Here is a 22,270-nt window from a genome sequence, read left to right as displayed (position 1 = left end):
GCCTTTATTCGACCGGGAGTCCAGAAAAGATTATCCAAACCGGAGCTTTATGCAATACTGCTGTTCCCGGCCGACGGTGTCCACCATTTCAGAACCGGATTAAAAAATTACTTTGAAAACCTCAATCTAAAATTAGAACAGCTAAAAACCGGTAACTCTCACAGTTAAATGAGTTGGTGTACCAAAAACCCTAAACTGAAACCATTAAAATTGGAAAAAAAACACAATGGCTAAACATGACTTGATTCATGTAATTAAGCAGTCTATTGACCTAAAGGATGTACAATTTGTCTCCCGTCATTGAGGAACAATCATAAACCAATCAATTTGATCGAATTGAGTGCCGAAATTATCAAATTTATTCATTTTGTCCTAATTTAATAATTAAAAAACACCAGAGTTAAAGCAAGATGAATACAGAGCCATGAAATGACCATCAATTGTTGTTTGCAGAGCCATATATCAATATCATACCAACATGGAGAAAATCACAACAGAAAAGAACAATACCAGTACAAAAATATACATTTCTCTACACAAATTGCAAGTAAGATACAATCTTCATCGACCAATAACTCAAGATCCAGCACTGGATATTTACAGGGCATAAATTACAAAGCACCTTTCAGCAATTTATTTTATGTAACAGCATAAATGAACATCATACATAAGCTAATCACTATAATCTTCATCAAGGAAGTCAAGGTCAGCATCATCATCATCATCATTGACAGCTCCAGTGCTTGAAAGATGAACTGAAGTGTCATCAATATGCTCTAACACATCGCCATGAACTTTCCCCACCTCTACATTGAAGAACTCTTGATCGTTCACTTCATGTTGATGAGTTCCTCGTTGTACCATCCCATCACAAGGAATTTCCTGGTACATTACCATGCAAAAATTATCAAGAGGCCATCAAATGAATATTCAAGCCAACGATTTGAACATGTAGACTTCGTTTGGGACAGCTTTTGTAAATCTTTGTAAAACGGCTTTCTAGTACAATAATTTCAAATTCAAGAAATTTTTATATTAAAAAGTTGCTTTAGAAAGCAAGAACAAAATCGTCCCAAACAAAGCCGTAATCTACAAAGCAGAATTATGATAGGAAATACTCGAGTTCGCAAGTAACCCTAAGGTAATACTTGAGTTCGCAAGCAAACCTAGTCAAAACAGAAGAGCAAACAGCAGAAATTCTGCTGTCTACAGCAGAAAACAGAGGAATTTGGGTGGAAATCTGAAATAAAACCAAGCAAAACACTTGTATTTCACTAATAGAAGAATAAAAACAGCAAGATACACTTGATCCTCTATTCGAGAGGAGGACCGATCTCTCCAAAATCTCAAGACGCCGCTAGAGCCCAAAGAAAACCTAAATCTAAGAGAGCTCAAATTTCAGCCAAATTCAAGATGATCAAAGCCTAGGAAAATCAACTATTTAATGCATACAAATCAAAAGGCGAGCGGCTCGCGCGGCCTCCGCCCAGGCGAAAAACTTCCGCCATTTCGTGTCTCGGCCAGTCCCGCATGGACCGACTGGACCGGTCCAGCAACAAATTACTTTCTAGAGAGGTTGTCAAGGCCTTTAAGAAGCCATCTCATAAATCTCATTTTTCAACTTTAAAATAAATTGAGTACTCGGGCTTCGTTTGGTTACCTGATGCCTTCTGTGAAAGGTAGTTTTAAAAACTTTGTTGGAGAGAATGGAGATTTCTAACAAAGAAGCCAATACTAAAAAGCTTTTGAAAACAATACAAAAATGAAATTCCGTAAAAAACAATTTTACAAAAGTGTTACGTACAAACAATAACAAAAAAAATACTTTGCAAAGACAAAATTAAGCCCGTCTCAAATGAGGCCTCATACACCTAAAAAAAGCTGTTCATCCCACATCAGTGTTTTAAATTGTGGTGTTTTAGTACTAGAGTTGTTGGTGAATAGACAAAACCTAATTGGAATAGAAAAAGTCAACGCATTAAAAAAAAAAAAGATAAACGCATAAAAAACACAGAATTTAATACAAATTTACCATAAAAACACAGAATTTAATACATGTTTACCCAATTGATGGCTAAGTTTTGTTTCCACAGGCGCAAACTATGATTTTATTGTGTATAATTGCAAATGTAATTTCTTGGTTACAATATAAAGATGTGCCCCCTCCATATAAAGAGAAATCTAAAACAGTAAAAAAATACGATAAAATCCTCAAAACGCCTTTTTAATAAAATAACCCACAAATATTATTAGACCAGCGAATAAATCTCCATAGAATGCGCTTTCTTTGTAGGGAAAAATTCATGCTCCACAACCTAATAAGAGCTCATGTTTTATAGCCTGAAAGTAAGTTACAAAAGAAAACACATAATTGGATCACGGTCAGGTAACATCACGGACCAGTAGAAATCATCATTTGAGGTCTCGAGTATTGACAAGAAATTTGAACAGCCAAAGGCTTGCTAGGAAGCAGCACCAGTGATTACAGATATGTTGAATGATGCTTTACATTGTCAAGAAACAGTGAAAGCGATTCCGAGTTCCAAACACTAGTTGGCTCTTCTACATTCTATATACACTTAGTTCACACGAACAAATGCAAATATTATGGCGACGATCCACATAGAATATCAGAAGCAAGTATGCACAGTACCAAAACCAAAAGTTTGCCTAAACATGGAAAATATATGAAACATGCAAGGAAATGGAAATGATTTACCTCCTCTTCCTGCAAAGCTCTTTTGTCAGTCCCAATAACCCAATCAGCCAACGTGTTTTCTAACAAGAAATTATCAAGAGATATAAAGTTATTACTTGCTGGCTTCATCTGCCTCTCCCTAAGTCGTAAATTATAGTGAACATATGTAATATCATCCATTCGTTTTTGAGCCAAATGGTTTTGCTTCGAACTACGAGCATGATCCAAGACACTCCAAGTGTGTTCGCAACCAAAGGATGAACATGTCTGGCTTAATATGCGAATGGCGATTCGCTGCAGCTCCAAGCAACTAATACCATGTTGTTGCCACCATGCAGCTATCAGCAAAAATAACATGGATCAGAAAAAGGGAACACCTAGACAAATCATGTCAGTTTGGAATACTGAACTAGGGGTGTAAGTGAGCCGAGCCGGCTCGAACTTGACTTGTTTATGGGCTCGGCTCATCAAGCTCACGAGTCGAGCTCGGGCTCGAGTTCGAGCTCGTTTAGTAAAAGAGCTCAAGTTCAAGCTTGAGCCGGCTCGACTCGTGAGCTCGCAAGCCGGCTCGAATAAAATTTAATATTTTTAAAATAATTTTATTTATTTATTAAATTTAAATATTAAAAAAATTAAAAAAATCACCTAAGTTTTATTTAAATATTAAAATTTTCATTTTTTTTTCTAAATTTTGACTAAGTTTAAAAATCCCGTTTAATTTTTTAAAATCCTACATAATTTTTAAAAATCTCGCCTAAATTTAAAAATTCTCGCCCATGGCTCACGAGTCGGCTCGAGCTCGTTTACAATGAGACGAGCTCTAGCTCGCTTTCCAACTAACGAGCCGAGCTCGATAAGGACCTAAACTCGACTTGACTCAACTCGTTTGCACCCCTATACTGAACTAAGCAAGTAGTTCATAGGATTAGATTTAAAATTAATTAGAGGGTTAACCTAATTACCTGGATCCAATTCTGCCCTTGTACTTAAAGCCAGTTCAGTTCCAAAATCAGCTTTAGCAAGAATAAAATCAGAAATCTATGACAAATAGCATGAGATGAAGTCCAAATCAAATGAGGACGGAATGATTGTTAATCCTGATATGACTAGAAGGAAAACGAAGAAAGTTTAAACTTAGAATATGTAAATAATCAGTACCTGAGCAACAGCTAAAACCCTGCGCCCATTATCTGGTTCCAATCGAGTAATGCATTCATTGAGACCACGAATCACCTCTGGCCGCTACATTAACACAAAACTACACAAATTTACTATAATGAGATGATCATTTGCAAAATATAATCATACATTTAATATCCATACCGCCATGAAATCAGGACGGTAACGGAATGATGGGTTGAGAAAATATGCTGCCAGGTAAAGAGGTTGGTGAAACAGAGACTCCCAATAGCTGTCTATCACATTCAAAAAAGGACTGTACTTGCGCTCATCTTCCCCATGAATAGCTTTTATAGCAAGCTTTACTCGGCATATGTCATTATAGATAAAAGGCATTGGCAAGGCCTCTCTAGTTTCAGCCTTTTTAATCACATTCAACAGAGGGTCTACAGTTTTACTAATATATTGCATCTTTTTCCAAAATGTAGAGTTCATGACAACTTTCTCAACTTCTGTGCCTTCATCCGACTTAGCTAATTGAGAAGAAAGCCATTTGCTAGATTGAAACAATCTTTTCAGAGCTGGCCTATGCGCTAGCAAGCTTTGCAGAGTAAAAAAGCTAGTAGTAAACCTAGTAGCTGCCGATCTAAGAAGCTCTCTTCCTCCAGTAAAATCCTCTCTCATAAGATTTAGCAACCAGTCATTGTTATAAATGAATTTGGTGATCGTTTGGCCTTTGCTAATGGACTCTGCAACCCATTTTATCTTCAGAAAATCTTCAAGTATTTGATCAATGGAATAAATAGCACACGGTGTCCAGAATAAGCATCTTCTATTTTCCTCCAGCAGCTTACCAGCAGATCTAAAACAATCAGTGTTTTCTGTGATTACCTGTATAGTTGACAATACTTATTAAGGACGGTAATCTTGAAGTAAATCATGCAATTTAAGCAAGATTTAAGAGAACAAAATACCTGCACTACATTTTCCTCGCCAAGATCCTGAACAACTCCATCCAAAAATTTAAAAAGGCTAGAAACGTTTTCAATTATATCAGATGCATCAATACAGGAAATATAGTATGTTCCTCTAGGGCAAGATACGAGAGTATCCAGTAGTGTCCTTCCACTCACATCTTTCCACTTATCTAAAATAACAGTGCAGCCTGTGCTATTCCATGAAGCCTTAACTTCTGTTATTTGTTCTCTTGTTGCGGCAACTTCATACTGGAGGAATCGACCTGAAATTTCAGTAGCAGAAGGGACCTTAAATGCTTGCCCATACTGACCAACCAAATCAAGCATTTTGTGGAAATATGAGGAGTCTGCGACATTAAAAGGTACTGCAGCATAATAAAAGAATTTACATATTGCAGAGATAACTTCTTTATGGTCTTTTATATCCCCTGATTTTAGTTTAGCCCGCTTATACTTTGATGCTAATTGACTTGCATGCATATTTGGAAATGAAGAAGATGAATAAAAGTGCTTTAACTGCTGCTCTTCATCGCCATCTCCGGGAAGTGGTGACCTCTCTACTTTTCTTTTTGACTGGCCGCAGCAGACATCTTTATCAGCAAGCAACTGAACAGGCTTGTTTCCATCATCTGGAAGTTCTTCACCCTCTGAGTTCACATAAAAGGCATTATGTTCTTTAATTTCAGGCCTTCTTCTCCAGCCAGTACGATGCCATTTCATGTTTTCTTTTATCTGAAGATACACTTCCTCAGGAGCCATTTTACAATAAGCAACTTCACCAGGAATCCTAGCTAAATGCTGCTTAAAACGGTTTATACCCCCACTTACTATCTTTTCACAGTAGTTACATTTCACCTTTTTCTTCTTCTCATCTACAGCAATGCCATGCTCCCAACCAGGATCAACAAACCCAGAAGACCTAAGAGCTGTGAAGCTCGGGCCAACACTTTGGTTGCTGGTTCCCTGTTTTTCCTTCCATTTGTAACCAATATTTACCCCTTCACCATCATCATTTGATTTAAAATCAAACAAATGCTCTTGTCCCTCAACCAATCGATGTTTTCTGCTACCCTGATATCCTTCCAAATTTTCTTTCATTTCCAATATAACCTCCCTTGGAGCTTTTCTACAACATTTAACTTCACCAGAAACCCTAGCTAAATGTTGTTTTAATCGGTATATGCCTCCACTTACAATTTTTCCACAATAATTACATTTTACCTTTTTCTTCTTTTCATCCTGAGCAACACCATGATCCCATCCTGGATCAGCGTGTCCTGAAGATCGAAGTGGGGCCATCCTTCAATCATGTATAATGTAACAAGAAACCAGAGCCATCCCCCAATTATTCATCAAACTTCTAGATAGCTGCAAGTGAAATCTCAAAGCAAAACTTGATGTGCCTGAACTTGTTTCCTGATCTTGCGTTCTAATTGCTTGAAAGAATATCATTCTCAACAACAAAAGTTTGACTTTCAACAGCACAAGTCTGCATCAAAAACAACAAGCCCACCTCTTAATTTCCTATTTAGATGCATACAAACTTAATTTCCAAAAATATTCTACTTTTGTTATTGCGAATATGACACAATTTAAAGATATATATATATATTGATTCAACTTAACCATCCATTTAGTACAATCTCTTGAAGAGTATTCATCCATTTTATTCCTCGTGGTTTTCATATTGGAACCATTTTAACATGATCTCTAGGAGTTTTTCTATCAAATAATTGTTTTGTATTTGATTTTAAATCTTTATATCAAGGGCTTGCTTTATATTTACCATCAAAAAATTAAGTTAAGAGCATTTGAAGGTGAAGTTTTTAATGGTCAAGGTTTAAAATTGCGCAATTTGGCATTGAGATATTTTTTGTTTGTGATGCAAAGTGTAAGCTTCAAAATAAAAAAAATTGCATAAAGTGAAGCTAACAGTTAAAAGTGAGTTTTATATAATACTCAAATAATATGTTAAAGGATGACATATTAAATTTCTATTTAACTATGAAGTAACAATTTATCATACATATAAAATAAAAAATTGCACAAGACGTAAAATAATAAGTGATAAATTACTTGAAATAGAATTGAAGTTTAAATATTACAAGAGCAAAATAATATAAATGATAGGAATTGCATATAAGAATCATTTAACATCAAATTCAACTCCAAAATCCTTTTTTTCCAGTTCCCTACTCATCTAAATTTAATTCATAAAGAAAGATGAAATATTTGGTAACAACTCAGAAATCATATGCACTGTCATCACTGAGGGAGTCTTTATTTGAGTTATCATCATAACAAATTAGTCTCTCCCCTTTCTCATCCTGTAGAGTCTAATGCCTTGCAATCTACTTATTTTTTATTTATTTCAATCATCTTCATCTTTCATGAATGTTTGTCATCAACATAAAGATGAGAGCAATACTTCAAAATTTTTAGAGGAGGTGGTGATGATGGTGTGCGGTTTTCAAGTGATCCATGACGGCAGATACCTGCGGTGGTGGCAGCGGCGGAGGCAGCGAGCTGGAGGTCGAATTAGTCGAGAGGAAACTACTGTGGCTCGAGGGTGTAAGAAGACATGATTTTTTCGGGGCTTTAGTTTAGGATTTATGTAAGTTTTAATAAAAAAAATATACGCTTCATGCTAACTAGGCGAGGTGGGCCTTATTAGCCAATTTGACATGTACGCCTCATAAAAAAAAGCTCAAGCCATAAGCCCCGAGGCACTTTTCACCAGAATTGCGCTAAGGCGAGCCTCATATTGTGCAATTTTAAACAATGCTAATGACCTCCAATGTTTTGATAAATTTTAATTTATTAAAATTTCTCTTTATTAAAGTGTTTCGATTATATTTTCCCAATGGAAGAGAGTATATATGGTTTTACTTGCCCATGTAGAACGATGTATATTTGGGTTGCACTATCCTGTTAAAGAAGATTTTTGTGTTCGACGCACGGGGTAGTAAATTTCTAGTCCGGGTGTTGGTTAGGCATGAACATAAATCTTAAAGTTGGTTGAGACAAGTAAAAAATATTTATGCATGTGGATCTCTATAACTTTACAATACATGCACTTTCTTTTTTTATTTTCAAATGCTACTTGGTTTCATTTCTCTGTGGTGAATATAATAATTAATTTGTGCTACACTTATAGGCTAGAAAATACATTAATGATTTTAAATATCCAATCACTCTTCTGTCATCATAACAATCTTATTCATCAACACATCTCATGTTTGAATTCAACTTTGATAACTTCAGTGTTATGGAACATATTTTGACTTGTGCACTTGAGTTAACTATTTCTTAGTGGACTTAATAGTCATATAACTCGATCACCTGCTTAATCTTATATCTTACACATAAAATAACCTTGTGTGATATTTAATATTAGTTTAACATCCCCATTCGTACACACTTCCACATTCATAAGTAAATCTACAAACTATTCATTACACATGATTTAAATTGTAAATTTTGAAAGAAGCTCAAAGTGCATATTGCAAACCTTATTCCAGCCCTACTGACCCCAACCCCCGCAAGGTTACCCTTAACTATCATGTTTCCATTTGGCAAAAACAACAATAACAAACATTTATCTCACTACGCGAGATTGACTATATGAATAATTTTTTTTTTTCATTGTGCTCTATTAAGCGTCAAATTCTCGTTTAAATCTAATAAAAAGGTCATTTTTAACAATGTTTCTATTTGGCATTCAACAGTAAACAAATTCTTAAAAAATTTGCTTAGATTCCCTTTATGTGAGCATAAATATAGTACCATAGTCCAACTGCAATGCATGAAGCATTTATGACATGTACAGAAAACGTTAATCAGTAATGCAGTCAACTAAACGGTGTAAATTGTTGTTCTCTATAAAATTATTAAAACGTATTTTGGCTAAATTAAGAACAAAAAAACTAAATAAAACCTCAATGTTATATGTGCGTTGAGATCCCTGACTCCGAGTAGTTTACTCTTTCCTGAAAAGTCTAGCCAAAAGACAACTTTTTGAATAACGGATTTTCCCTCACCCCCCAACTAAAACGTTCTCAGCAACCACACAAATGCATACATAAAAGGTACAAGTCCACGTGCCAAATCAAACAACGGTCGATTTTATCTAAATTCTGAGTATCACGAATTCATCGCCCTATCACGACCTTACTTGAACAGGATAGTAAATCCAACTGCACTCCAAAGCATAAGGAACGTATAAAACCACCAGATATCACCTAAAGCTCAGCACAAATAAACCCTAAAAGCCTGAAAATGTGAATAACATGATCAACGCATAGTAAAAGCGGAAGGGGTCAATGGGATCACCCAAAGGGAGAATCAAGCAAGAAGAAAGCTCTGTAGAGATGGAAACCCTAGTAAGATATTCTTCAGCTCACCAACTTCCGGAACCGCCTCCGAGCCATGGCTCGCTCGCCCCTCAACTACAGCATCTTGGCGCGTTGGCTCTCTCGCCTCAATCGTTGACTCGGCCCAGATCTTATGTTCGAGGCCTGGCCGGCAACGCCGGAAGCGTTTCGCTGTCGACCGAGTCGTGTTAGAGGAACGATCCCGACCCGTGTCGGTCGAGTTAGTGAGCGAGTGAGTGAGGCGAGTGACCGATTTTACAGGGAGGTGCGCTGGATCGGCCTTCTAAAGCATTGACCAACAGCAAATAAATATATTAATATATTTATTTGTTAAATAAGAGAGAGAAAAATTTCCCCATTTTTGTTGAACCAACCTATACTTAATACATTCAAATTTTATAATATATACATCATGGAAAGAGCTAAGAAAGGAAAAGAAAGAGTTGCGTAAATTTCATATAATTATATCTAAAGATTTATGTTATGATTTCTCGATAAATTTTACGTTAACTATTAAATACCTCCACTCTTCTCATTCAGGACTTGAGATTTGAAAATAGCAGCATTAAACTCATATAGCATGTGTTGTTCAAAAATAAGGTCAAAATTTTTTTAGCAGAAAAAAATCAACTATAAAAGTTTTATGATCTAATAGATGTTAGCCTGTTTTGTTTACAAGGATCTTATTGATGTAGTATGTAAATTACTATCATTTTCTTCTCTGATGAGGATTATACTAAGCATCAAGGAGAAAATGATCGAACATTAGAATAAAAATTTTCTAAACACAAACTTAAATAGCAAGAGGAGAGTAGCCAAACAAAATTTGAGTTACTTGAAAGCATCTAAAAATTCATCTGGTCGATGCAAAACATATTAATACGATTATGAATAGAAATGTCTTGATGAGATTCAAAAAATTGACAAGAAGTTTGTTGTTCTTTTAGGATTATAGATAGTATAAGGTTGTGTTCAAGAGTGACATTGACGCCGGAGCTACAGGCGAGCCGGAGTTAGGGACATTGTCTGTGTAGCCGCTTATTCTAATAATGTGTAGCCATAGCTTTGTTTTCTTCCTGTGTATATATATATTCTAACGGCTACCTGTAATAGGTCGTTTTTTTTTATGAGAATTTGAATACAGAACTAATGTTCTTGTGTTTTGTTCCTGTTTTACGATTACCCTGTTCTCTGTATCCTGAATGTTATGATTTCTCGATAAATTTTACGTTAACTGTTAAATACATCCACTCTTCTCATTCAGGACTTGAGATTTGAAAATAGCAGCATTAAACTCATATAGCATGTGTTGTTCAAAAATAAGGTCAAAATTTTTTTAGCAGAAAAAAATCAACTATAAAAGTTTTATGATCTAATAGATGTTAGCCTGTTTTGTTTACAAGGATCTTATTGATGTAGTATGTAAATTACTATCATTTTCCTCTCTGATGAGGATTATACTAAGCGATGAGGATTATACTAAGCATCAAGGAGAAAATGATCGAACATTAGAATAAAAATTTTCTAAACACAAACTTAAATAGCAAGAGGAGAGTAGCCAAACAAAATTTGAGTTACTTGAAAGCATCTAAAAATTCATCTGGTCGATGCAAAACATATTAATACGATTATGAATAGAAATGTCTTGATGAGATTCAAAAAATTGACAAGAAGTTTGTTGTTCTTTTAGGATTATAGATAGTATAAGGTTGTGTTCAAGAGTGACATTTAGTCAAAATAAAATATTTAATTCCCCAAAAAAAAAAAATTAATATCATGTTGATCCAAGTTCAAGCCAAGTTGTAAGTGATTAATTTCAAGTTGACTTTTGAGCTTATTGAAGAGTGACATTAGTAAAAAAAGTTAGGCATAAAATATTGAGAGAAAATTATTTCTCTTAAATTTTAAAAAATTTGATTTGATTATAAAGTATGATTATTGTCATGGGCGGACCCCCATTGACTTGAAGGCCCCCCCTCAAATTTTTTTTTTATTTTAGAGGGATTATTTGGAATATTTTGGGTATTTTTGGCATTTTGCCCCCTCTCAAAAAATTTTTTTGCCCTCATTTTATAAATCCTAAGCATCTTTGCCCATCTCCCACAAAAAAAATATTTTTGCCCACCCTAAAAAAAGAAGCTGGATCCGCCCCTGATTATAGTTAATAATAATAATGTTATTATAATTTTACATTAATTTCAAGATTAATATATGACTTGTGATAGAAAGTATTGATATGGAGTGAAAGATGACTACTTTAGTTATGAATGAGAGATCAAGAGAGAGATTAACTTTATAGGTGTTTTTATGGTAGGAAGCTTGGTCTCTCCAACATCATCGTTAGGGTTATGCAATTAATTTGGATAGATTGGTAGACTGATTGGCTATATATTATTTGGTTTTCAGTAGGTCTTTGAGTTTGAAGAGTAAATATTATTTGACTATGCATTAATGAAATTTTGGATTGTGGTTGAATCAATTTTTATTTTATTTTATTTTAAAATCGAATAAGTAATCGTAATCCAACCAATCCTCATGCCTATCTAAAAATTCAAATAATTCCTTAATAAACCAAATCATATCAATCAAATATATTTCGTTTTAGGGTTGATTTTTTGGTTAAAAAAATACACACCTTAATTGATGCCCATTGTCACCAAAAAGGCCAACACTTGTTGAAACTACCAACCCTAGGCCAATGCTCATTATCACCCACTATTGCTAGTAAGGTTAATGCTTGCCTTTTTGGCCAAGAGTTTTCAATATTATAAGAAGAACGGCCGAAAAAACTATCAATCATATATTCATGATAATTTTGGCATCTTAAAGCTCCTACTTACATTATGGAAGCCATCTTTCCAATATTAATTTATTTTCTAGTAAAAAAAAAACATACAACATTTAGAATTTATAATTAACTCACACTAGTAAAATTAATTCAATTAAGCCATATAATTTTTCTCATTCTTAAGTTTTTCATGTAAGAAATGATCTCTCTTAAGGAATCATCTTATATGATGTCTTCTCAAGCTTTCCACAAAGACAATGGAAGTGTAGAAGTGGGATCCCATTTGCTAGTTTTGCATTTTGGGTGACAAAGGTGTGGTGGGTAGTTTTTTGGCATTTTCATTCAACAGTAGAATGTGAGAGCAACGATGATAGTTTTGACCATGAGAGTTCGCCATACGTAGTTGACTTTTGGGACTCTGGAGATGACGGGGTTGACGACATACGTCAGGTTAGGGAATCAACAAAGCCTTATGCAAAGGTTGGCTAAGCAGACTTTGAACTCATTTTTGAGAGCGATGGAATAAATATTATATAAGATTTGTGCAATGTACAAATTAGATCATTGTGGGTAGGGCTGCAAGCGAACCAAACGTTCGACGAGCTACTCGTTGCTCGATTCGATTAAAGATCGTTTGTGATCGTTTAATTAACTAAAAAACAAACTTGAACAATATTTTAAATACTCGATTCTTAAATAAACAAACTTGAACACTAATGTGTTCGGCTCATTTATGTTCACGAACAACATCATTTGAAGTTCGTGAACAAGCTCGACATTAAACTAGATAAGAAGCTTGATTCGTGTTCGAATTTGAACTCGTGAATAAGCTCAATAAAAATAATTAATATTTGACTATAGAATTAATAAATATAAATAATCATTGCATTTGTTATATAGACAATTGCTTTTATTATAAATGTGTTTGTTCATAGATATGTTCATGAAGGTGTTTGTTTGATAGTTAAAAAAAAATTGTTAAATATGTTCGCGAACAAGCTCGATAAGCACTAAACGAACGAACATGAACTGAACATGAACCGAACATGAACACTCATTAATTTAAATGAACCAAACATGAACACAAACAATAAAGCTCGAACAAACATGAACCAAACTTGAACAAGTTGATATTAAATGAACACAAACATGAACACTCACATACTCGGCGCGGTTCGTTTGCAGCCCTAATTGTGGGGACGAATAAGTATTATATAAAAATAGGAGGGACTACGTTCATGAGATGGAGTGATGTTATTGACAAAAGTTAGGATTGATGGTATTTTTGACTTTGTTTAAATTTTAAAATGTTTTACAAAAAAATGGTAGGCATTATATATTAAATATATAAAAATAATAGTTTTAACTATCTAAATCCTAATAATAATGCCCAATAGGCTCCGAGTACGATTGAGTGGCGATAAGAAGCAAAAGTGATGTGGTGCTTTATGATTGGAACTTTTATTTGGTCCGGTCACCTAACGTAGCTCTACGTTCGGACGCCAATAAATTAATGCCACATGTTCTCACTATTTACCACGCGGCCCGACAACCCGACCCGGAACGAAGCCGGGATTGCTATGTTTGCGTTTTGCTAGGTATTACTCGGTATTGCTAGGTATTGGTTGATTTTGCTCGGCAATAACGAGAAATACCATTATGTGAAGACCAATACCGAACAATACCGAGTTTTTCTCGGTATTGCTCGTTATTTCTCGGTATTGATATTGACATAGCAGTATTTCTCGTTATTGCCAAGCAATACCTAGCAGTATAGAGTAATACCGAGCAATACCTAGAGCAATACCGAGCAATACACGAACATAGCAATCCAGGGTCAGGTCGTCGGGCTACGTTGTAAAGAGTAAGAGCACGTGGCGATATATTATTGATGTCCGAATATAGAGTTACGTCAGGTCACCTGACCTAATAATTGTTCATATGATTGCCCTCCTATAACTAATCAACGTGAAGTAGATCCTGAAATCCAAAATGATCGAGCCAAGATGGCTCTTGATTCGATCTGTTTGATGCCCTAGTTTGGAAATCCATCACACTCTCGTCCGCTTCATGGAGCCGTTTGAGATGAAACTCAACGACAGGCAGAACGCGAAACCCTAATTCCATAAAGCAATCAGGAACCATGACGACAGCAGTTGAAATCTTCGCGCCGGACTCCTTCGGCGCAGGTCGCCGATGCGACAGCGAGTTCTGTCCTGTTCGCAACCCCTGGCCTCTTCACCACGTCGTTCACCGCGCCAATTTCCGACGCCTGTGCACCTCCTGCGTTCTACGGCACCACCGTGGCTTATTCTGCTCGGTCTGCCTCGAGGTCCTCGACTCCGTTCCACCGCCATCCGGAGACACCGCCGTCGCCGGTATCGCTCGCTGCCTCCGTTGCCCTGCCGCCGCCCACTCCTCCTGCTTTCCCGATGACTCTGCGTCCAATTACCTATGCCCTATCTGCGAGGATCCCGAAGGGTTCTCGTACTTTCCAGTCGGTGACAATGCGATCGACGAAGCGGCGGCGAGGGCGCTACTATCCGCTTCGAGAATCGCGGCGGCTTCGATGAGCCGGGCGGCGGCGGCAGCGAGGGTGGAGGCAGAGAGGAAGGTGAAGCTGGCAGCGGTGGCGAGAAAGACGGCGAAGGAGATGCTTGAGACAGTGACGCTGTTGTCTAATAAAAGGAAGGAAGAGATGGAAGAAGCGGATGGAAAAGATCGAATGAAAGAAAATTCTTCTTCTGTAAATAAAAATGAAGCTCGGAAAGTGAAGAAGAAGAAGAAAAAGATGATTACTTTGAGCTCTTCAAGTGGTCTGTTAAAAAAGTTATAGAAAGGGTTCACAACTTTGTCAAGGTAAGGAATTTTTTAAAATCCGCGAATGATTTTCACTCTTTCACCCTTGAACGGTACCATTTCGGTTATTTGTTACCAGCAAAATTACATCAATCCAAATTTTTAAATTGCTGCTAATGCTTCTATCCGTAACTTTGTTCATGAAAGCTTAATAGTTAATATGCGTGATCTGTTTGAATTTACTCAACAATTTGGCATTTAGTAAAAGAATTATGGAATTAAAAGTTTGGAAATTCATTTGGATGGTGATTGTAATATGCTAGTAATTTGAGTCTAATGCGTAATTAATTATTTATTAGAAAAATTTTTAAACAACAATTATTGTGAAAGATTATATGGATAAATCAACTGATGATAATGGTATTAAATTATAATTATGTTATTAACTGTGATATTACTGTTTTGAAAAATTAATGATATAGATTAATTTTGGATTGTTTAGCAATTGGACCATGAATGCATGATCACAAATAAGTTATATGGTCATTTATGGATTTTAATTAACTTGTGGGCTAATTAGTGCTTTATCTATTAATTATTTACTAATTAATTAATGAAATAGTTTTGGTGCAGTAATAAATGTCTAATTTGATACTAATTAAAATTAAAATTATTAAATTTATAAGTAGGATTAACTTATTAAGTGATCAAATAGTAATTAGTCTGTTAGCTGGTTTATTATTTATTAATATTTTAAGAAATTAATAATTAATGTCAGTTGTATATTTATTTAGTACAATTATTTGGGATAAGGCAAATGATGATATATTTAGTGAATGGTTAATTTGTCTACTAATTAGTAAATTAGATATAAATCAAATATCAAATCTCCATTAGTGATTAAACATATTTTTGTAAACTCTATTAGTAATTGATTAATTTCTCAAATCAGCTAATTATTTTAGAGATAAATATTTCTTTCCCTTGCAGTTCTCTCACAATTATATACAATTATATCCTTGACTGAATTTGTTAAATCTCTAATTCCTGCCTTTGGCTGGAGTTGTTGAATCTTATCGTCTGGAATTGGTAAATTGGGTTAAATTTGGGATTTTCTAAATTGTTATAGGTTTCAAGCATTTTAAACGCAGAGCAGCTCGTGCTGCTATCAAAAATACCTAATGATCACTTCATTGCAATAATGTACATAGTGGAGATAGGTGTCAGAAATATTTTTGTTTCAATGTTAAAGAACAAAGGAGATTATAATAATTATATAGCAATCAAACTTATAAACGTACAATGAAGTGATGAGAGAGAGAGAGGGTAATGGAACATAGTATTAGAAAAATTATCTCAGTATTAGATAATTAATTTGGTTTCATTCTAAAAAGGAGCATTATGATCATAATAATTAATTTTAAAAAATAGAGAGATATTAAATGATCTTTATATAATTTTTATTGATCTTATGGAGGCAAATAATCCGATCATGAGAATTAATTTGGTGTCTATTTTTTGAAAAAAAAGCCAAAGGTTTATTAATGTTAGATATATTTGATGTAGTATTAACTAGTATTAAGTAGTTATGGTGTTACCTTAGAATTTCTATTTATAATATAATTACATCAAAATTAACATTTAGTTTTTATCATTTTATGCTGGTAATGAAAATGTCTCAAAGGATAATAAAAGTGAGGTTTCTTCATGTTTGCTTTTTATGGTTGATGTAATTCTAATATTGGAGATATCTTTTGAAATAATGAAAAGTTAGAACAAGAGAGAAAATATTTATAAGCTAAGGTAGTTTTAAGTTTTTAGATTTATTATACAAGTAAATGGGGTTATAAGTGATATATAACTTGTAGATTTAAAGTTTGGTAGTTAAAATTGTGAATTGTCTCATGATTATTAAGCGATAAGAAATTATCAAGGGATATTAAAATAAAATTTATAAATTTATAATTAGGTTTCTATTTATATTGATCCAAGTCTTAGCAATAAAATAATCATTACTTGCTAAGTTGAGTGGCCAAAAATTAAAATGATTAAATAGATATGTTGTAGAACTTGAAAGATCATAAAAGTAGCACCCACTGGTGATACTTAACTCCTATATTATTTCTTTATATTTTGTTGTAATGAAATTCTCTACCAAAGTTGCAAAGCTTATTTGTGCCAAGAAACTTGCTAGGGGACACCCCTTTTCATGGGATTTGTCTCAAGTAATGCTCTCTCAACCTTTGCAAGGCTCATTTCAAATATTTAAGTTGGCCTATATTCTGTATTTTAAAATTATCTCGTCCTTATTCAACTAGAAAGTATCAGTTAGCAAATAATTATGGAATTATAAATTGTTTTAATTAGAATCAAATATATAATTAGATCCAAAGATACTTTTATTAGCTGTGGACCACATTCCCGATGTGACAATGTTTGAAGATAAGACCTTAACGCATATCCGAAGCAAAATTTCATCATCAATATCAAAGAATTTCGTTAATCCTCTATAAGGGCATCGTTAATCTTGGTTTTTATGACTCTATCATGGCCTTAGGCCCTATCATACCTCAAAAGAAAAGGGTTTTTTTTTTAAAGAAAAGGGATTTTTTTTTTTTTGTTATGTAGAACGGTAGAAGATTTTCTAATAACCAGTACAATTCTCTTTTGAAACCCGCTTGTATTGGTAGGTGTGCTAGTGTTCTTTGAGGACTTTACTCAAAACCGTTTTGCTCGGTTCGTTGGTTCCATTCCTTAGCTCTACCTTTATTGATTAAGGCTTTGATGGGGACATCCGGTTATGGAAAGTTTATCATCGCCGAGGCCGGAGATCAGCAGCCGTGATTGAGTCGGTTTATATGTAGTTTGTTTTATTTGATCTTTTGGATTTGTGTTGTTTTATTTCCTATTTTACCCTCATGCGAGGGGATGTTATGTTTGGTGACCAAGGGTATTTTGATCTTGTTGTTTTTTCTTCTTTTTGGGCTTATATATAAGACCCCTCATCATTTGTAATTTGGTTAATGAATGATGAAAACGTTTTTACCTTTGGAGCTTAGTTTTCTTCCTTCTAAATAACTTGGTAAAGATTAGTTTAGTGGCGTGAGTGTCAACAGTCGTTGGCTCTTGGTTTTATCCTTGTTCTCAAATCTCTCCATCTCCTTCCCAACTCCCAACCGAACCCTTCCCCTACTCCCAACCGGCGTTCCCAAACTCCTGCAGCAAATTTCTGCTTGGAAACCTACTGTCCAAAGCCTTCTAACCCCACCAATAACCCTCCGTTTACCCTCCCTACTAGTGCTAGTAACCAACTACCCAACATCCACTTTGGTGACCCTTTATCTTCTAAAAAAACACTGAAATTTCCCCTTCCAACAGCCAACAAAATTCTGTCTTTACAACTTCCTCATTGGAAGTTGGAAAGTCACCTTGTGCCTCTTCGTATTCTCCAAAACCTTTTCCCAAACGTTAAAGTGCTATCTTTTAACTTTCCGAAAGCCCCTCTTCATTTCCCTATTAAATACAAGCCTCTCCGTACTGTCCAAAACCTTTTCCCAAAAGTTAAAGTGCTGTCTTTTAACTTTCCCAAAGCCCCTCTTCATTTCCCTATTAAATACAAGCCTCTTCGTATTCTCCAAAATCTTTTCCAAAAGTTAAAGTGTTGTCTTTTAACTTTCCCAAAACCCCTCTTCATTTCCCTATTAAATAAAAGCCACATAACCTTCCAACTCCCTCTAACCTGCTACTTACTTTTCCCAACAGTGACTAAACCACATTTTTCATTATATCCCCTTCCCAAAACAGCCAAAACTAATCCTCACTCATTTTCTAATCATTAGAAAACTCCACACTCCTCCATTAAACCCTCCACTAACACTCCAAATAGCATTCTCCCTTCCCAAAACAATCAAATCAATAAATGTTGTCCTCCAAAGTCACCTTAGAGGATCCCTTTCAGAGATTCAGCAAAAGTCGTTGTCTACCAAGGGAGTTATTGGCCTCTTCGTCAACACTTTGTTCAACGTCCAAGCAAGATAAGTGTCTTACATTTTCTTATTTACTGTTTAGCCTAGATGTTTTATTCTCCCCTCTGAAGTAGCATCAAACAAGCGTAGCAACTAATCTGCTTAGTCTACTTTCTTAATCAAGAGCTTCGGACCTCATTTGCAACTAATCCTAATTTAAAAGTGGGACTCTAGCTATCCATGTTCTCATAGTTTTAATTACTTTACTCCATTTAAATTGTGAATGTCGCTACTAGTCAAGTTTCTTGTTTCTGCGTAGTTGCGTTGCCTGAATATCTTGTCTTAATAAATTTCCTTGGAGTTTAAATTTGCAGTTTTTATTTATTCCCTAGCATAAATCTCTACCTGCATGATCAATTTACTTTGTCTTGCATCAGGCTTGCTCTAGAGTCAGAATTTTTATTAATTAGTTTCAAAACACTATTAGCTATAGCTTATGGTTGCCTGTTGTTTGCATCCTATTTTCATTGGTATTATGTTGATGAGCAAGGGTGGCGGGTAATGGCTAGCAAACAATCTTTTCTCACCATTAGCTAGATGATACTTAACCCATAGATCTAAACTAAAAAAATAAGTTTCTAGCCACTCTTGTTGTGGGAATGAAAGAAAAAAAAGGGGAAAAGTGAAATCTCTACATCTTCTGACACAAAAAAGAAATTCGATTTTGATCAATTTTGGTCTAAATCATGATTCATATTTAAGTCGGTTTAATGTGGGTGATCATGAAAGTGACCTCTCTCTTGATATAGGATAAAGTTTTTTTACATGTAGATTTTAACTAGGTAATAGGTATGTGCATTATTTGGATAAAATAAACAAAAATCAAATAGAAGCAATTCTTATTTGGTGGGTTTGGTTCAATTGTTAAAGCAATAATTTAGTCATTGGATGTAATTTTGACTTTACTTACTTTTCCATTGTTGGATTTATTTTTATTTTTGTAAAACTGATCAAATAAAATTTTGAATTGTACTAATTTTTTTAATTTTCAGTCAATAAAGCCCACGAACAATAAATAATTAGTGATGAAAAGATTAACACGAATACAATTTATTCCTCATTCCAAAATAATAAATTTTGGCAAAGATTTTTTAGAATTCTTCGTAATGCATGTTATTTAAGTTAAAAACAACTAGGTTTATTGTTAAAATTCTTTATATTTTGGCCTGTCCGAAATCTAACCTAATTAATCAAATGAAATTTCAATTAAATTTGAAAAATAGTTTATCGATTCGATTTTCTAAATTTTATTATAAAAATCATTCGGTTTAGCTGATTTGTAAATCAAATCATTCAAATTGACTAGACGGACATACATAATTTTAATTCAAATGCTAATAGAGATTTAACACACCCTGGTGATGTCAAGTCAACACACAGCCCACCCCACCCCACTACAATACATAAAGTAGCTCTTTAAGCAACCACATCCCATTGATCACTTGCTTTCTATTTAAAGGTTATTTGATCGAGTGCATTGAACTTTTATTATAAAATTATATCAATATATTTGAAATACTTAAGAGTTGTTTGGTTGTTTTTAAAAGAAATACATGAAATCATTATTTTGTGTTTGGTAGGGGACAAAATATATTCTATGTATATAAAAATTATATCATGATATAGGAAGCTATAACTTTTACTGGAATTTTGATGGGAGAAGCGGTTTTGCAAGAACGGTATTGAGCTTGGATAGGTTGCCTTGCACGAGAAGGCAAAGGTTGCTTCCTGCAAGAAAGGAGAGGCCGTTGGGAGACGTTGGGTTGCGGAGGCCGGTGAGGTTGTGATGGATTTTATGCACGCTTCCTATGGGATTTATTCTAATTTACCTTATTTGGGTGAATTTAGAATGCATTGGAAATAGGCTAACGGAGTAGTTTCTAATTCCTTAAAATATTACTTTGAATTTGTTTTATTTCTTGTGAAACACTCAAAATCGTAAAACTCTTAGCATTTGAAATACACTACAATCAAAACCTCTCAAAATTTTAAAGAAAATATTTTTGCTCCACACCTCAACTTAATCAAGTTGTGATTGAATGACTTTTGTTTAGATCAGAGGACAACGCAATATCAATATCAATATCAGTGCCAAAAGTATTCATGTTTAGTAGTTTATCGATGATCTCTCTAACTCGACTTTTCATATCATGTTTTTATTCAACTTACTCCTATCAACATTCCCCAATTTGTACAAAATTGCTTGTGGATTGACTTCTCTTTATTTGGTGGATCTCCTTTTCACCAAGATTTTGCATTTCATTTTCTATAGAAGACAAGAGATTAGGCTATCTCCCTGGATCAAGAATAGGTATGAGAGTTTGACTTGTTTTTAGATCATTTTACTTTTAGAGGGTCCTTCCGTGCCTAGGCAAGAAGGATAGGCTTAGGGTTTAGGGTTTAGGGTTTAGGATAATTCTTCTTTCTTTGTTGAGCCCATTTATTCCAATATCTCTCCATTTATGCCAACTGAATATGAGGGGAAGGTAGAGCTCTCTCGCTGGCATTAACCAAACTTCCATAAAATGGACTCTAAATATAGTTGGGATTATACTATGGTATGATGATGGTAGGGCTGTCATCTTTATTAACATCTTATGAGATAATCACAGTCAATTAACACGGTACCGAGATCTTTCTCCCATTGAATAACTCCTGCTCATTCTAAACTGTCAATGTATCAAGAATATTGAAATAGCGAAAACAAAAAGTAGTGGAGGAAAAAAAAGTACTGGAACCAATGCACACCAACCTCATTTAGAGGAAGCTTTGAAATTCAAATATTTGTTGATGAATCTTTTTTTTTCTATGCTTCTACATTTAATTGGATTCAAAATTGTTCTTGAGAAGATACGAAGATATTATTAGAGAAATAAATAAAACTCAAAGATTGAAAATGAGAGAGACGCTAAGCTTCAATGAGTAACTTAGAGAATTGGTTTACAAGGAGCCCAACTAAACCACTTCGAACAAAGAATGGTGATTTGAGTTGAACTCCAAAAAAAAAAAAAAGAATTCATAAAGAAAAAATATTTCATATAAAATTCTAGTGAAATTTTATATGATTTCATCGTGCCGCACTCGGGCAATGACCTATTTATAGGCAGGTATCAGTCTCAACATTGTAGAATTAACTATAAAAAAAAAAACATTGTAGAATTAACTGTGTAGTGTAATTACACAGAAAATGTATAAGTTTAACTTGCTATAAATAGTTGTGTAGATTGTCTTGAAGTCGTTTTCTAGTTTTGAAATTGCAAATGAGTTTTGGATTGAGGGTGAAAGCTCTAAGGAGTTGTTTTGACAAGAACTCCTAATCAAGAGAAATTATTTTGTGCGGACACCGAACGGAAAGAATTGTTCGGATTTGTTGCGCTTTTCTGCCCTTTTGCTGTGCTTTTCTGCCCTTTTGCTGTGCTTTTGCAAAAGAGCAGCAAATATTCTATTATGAATGTGTTTTTACTGCACTTTTGCTGTTCTTTTACAAAACC

At 34.5% G+C, this 22,270-nt stretch overlaps 2 protein-coding genes across 4 annotated transcripts; one reads left to right on the top strand and one right to left on the bottom strand.

Moving 5' to 3' along the window:
• Positions 1–483: 483 nt before the first annotated feature.
• LOC110115446 lies at positions 484–9,418 on the bottom strand. 3 transcript variants are annotated; one of them, XM_020848673.2, is made up of 7 exons: positions 9,127–9,418; positions 4,792–6,283; positions 4,022–4,708; positions 3,857–3,940; positions 3,661–3,736; positions 2,720–3,036; positions 484–882 (listed from the first exon to the last, which is right to left on the bottom strand). In XM_020848673.2, exons 2-7 carry the CDS (start codon positions 6,091–6,093, stop codon positions 673–675), a joined length of 2,676 nt encoding a protein of 891 aa, XP_020704332.1. In that variant the 5' UTR covers positions 6,094–6,283; positions 9,127–9,418; the 3' UTR covers positions 484–672. The 3 variants fall into 3 exon arrangements, with proteins under 3 accessions (XP_020704332.1, XP_020704331.1, XP_020704330.1); XM_020848672.2 differs by having other exon boundaries at positions 9,173–9,418; XM_020848671.2 differs by having other exon boundaries at positions 9,198–9,418.
• Positions 9,419–13,934: 4,516 nt separating this feature from the next.
• LOC110115467 lies at positions 13,935–19,782 on the top strand. Its single transcript, XM_020848712.2, has 2 exons — positions 13,935–14,814; positions 17,445–19,782. The coding sequence occupies exon 1, from the start codon at positions 14,099–14,101 to the stop codon at positions 14,789–14,791; it is 693 nt and encodes a 230-aa protein (XP_020704371.1). The 5' UTR covers positions 13,935–14,098; the 3' UTR covers positions 14,792–14,814; positions 17,445–19,782.
• Positions 19,783–22,270: the final 2,488 nt, after the last annotated feature.

Source organism: Dendrobium catenatum, unplaced genomic scaffold (assembly GCF_001605985.2).
Source record: "Dendrobium catenatum unplaced genomic scaffold, ASM160598v2 fragScaff_scaffold_1483, whole genome shotgun sequence".
NCBI lineage: Eukaryota > Viridiplantae > Streptophyta > Magnoliopsida > Asparagales > Orchidaceae > Dendrobium > Dendrobium catenatum.
Note: the sequence above shows the minus strand (reverse complement) of the source record. Positions and strands in the feature narration are given on the sequence as shown.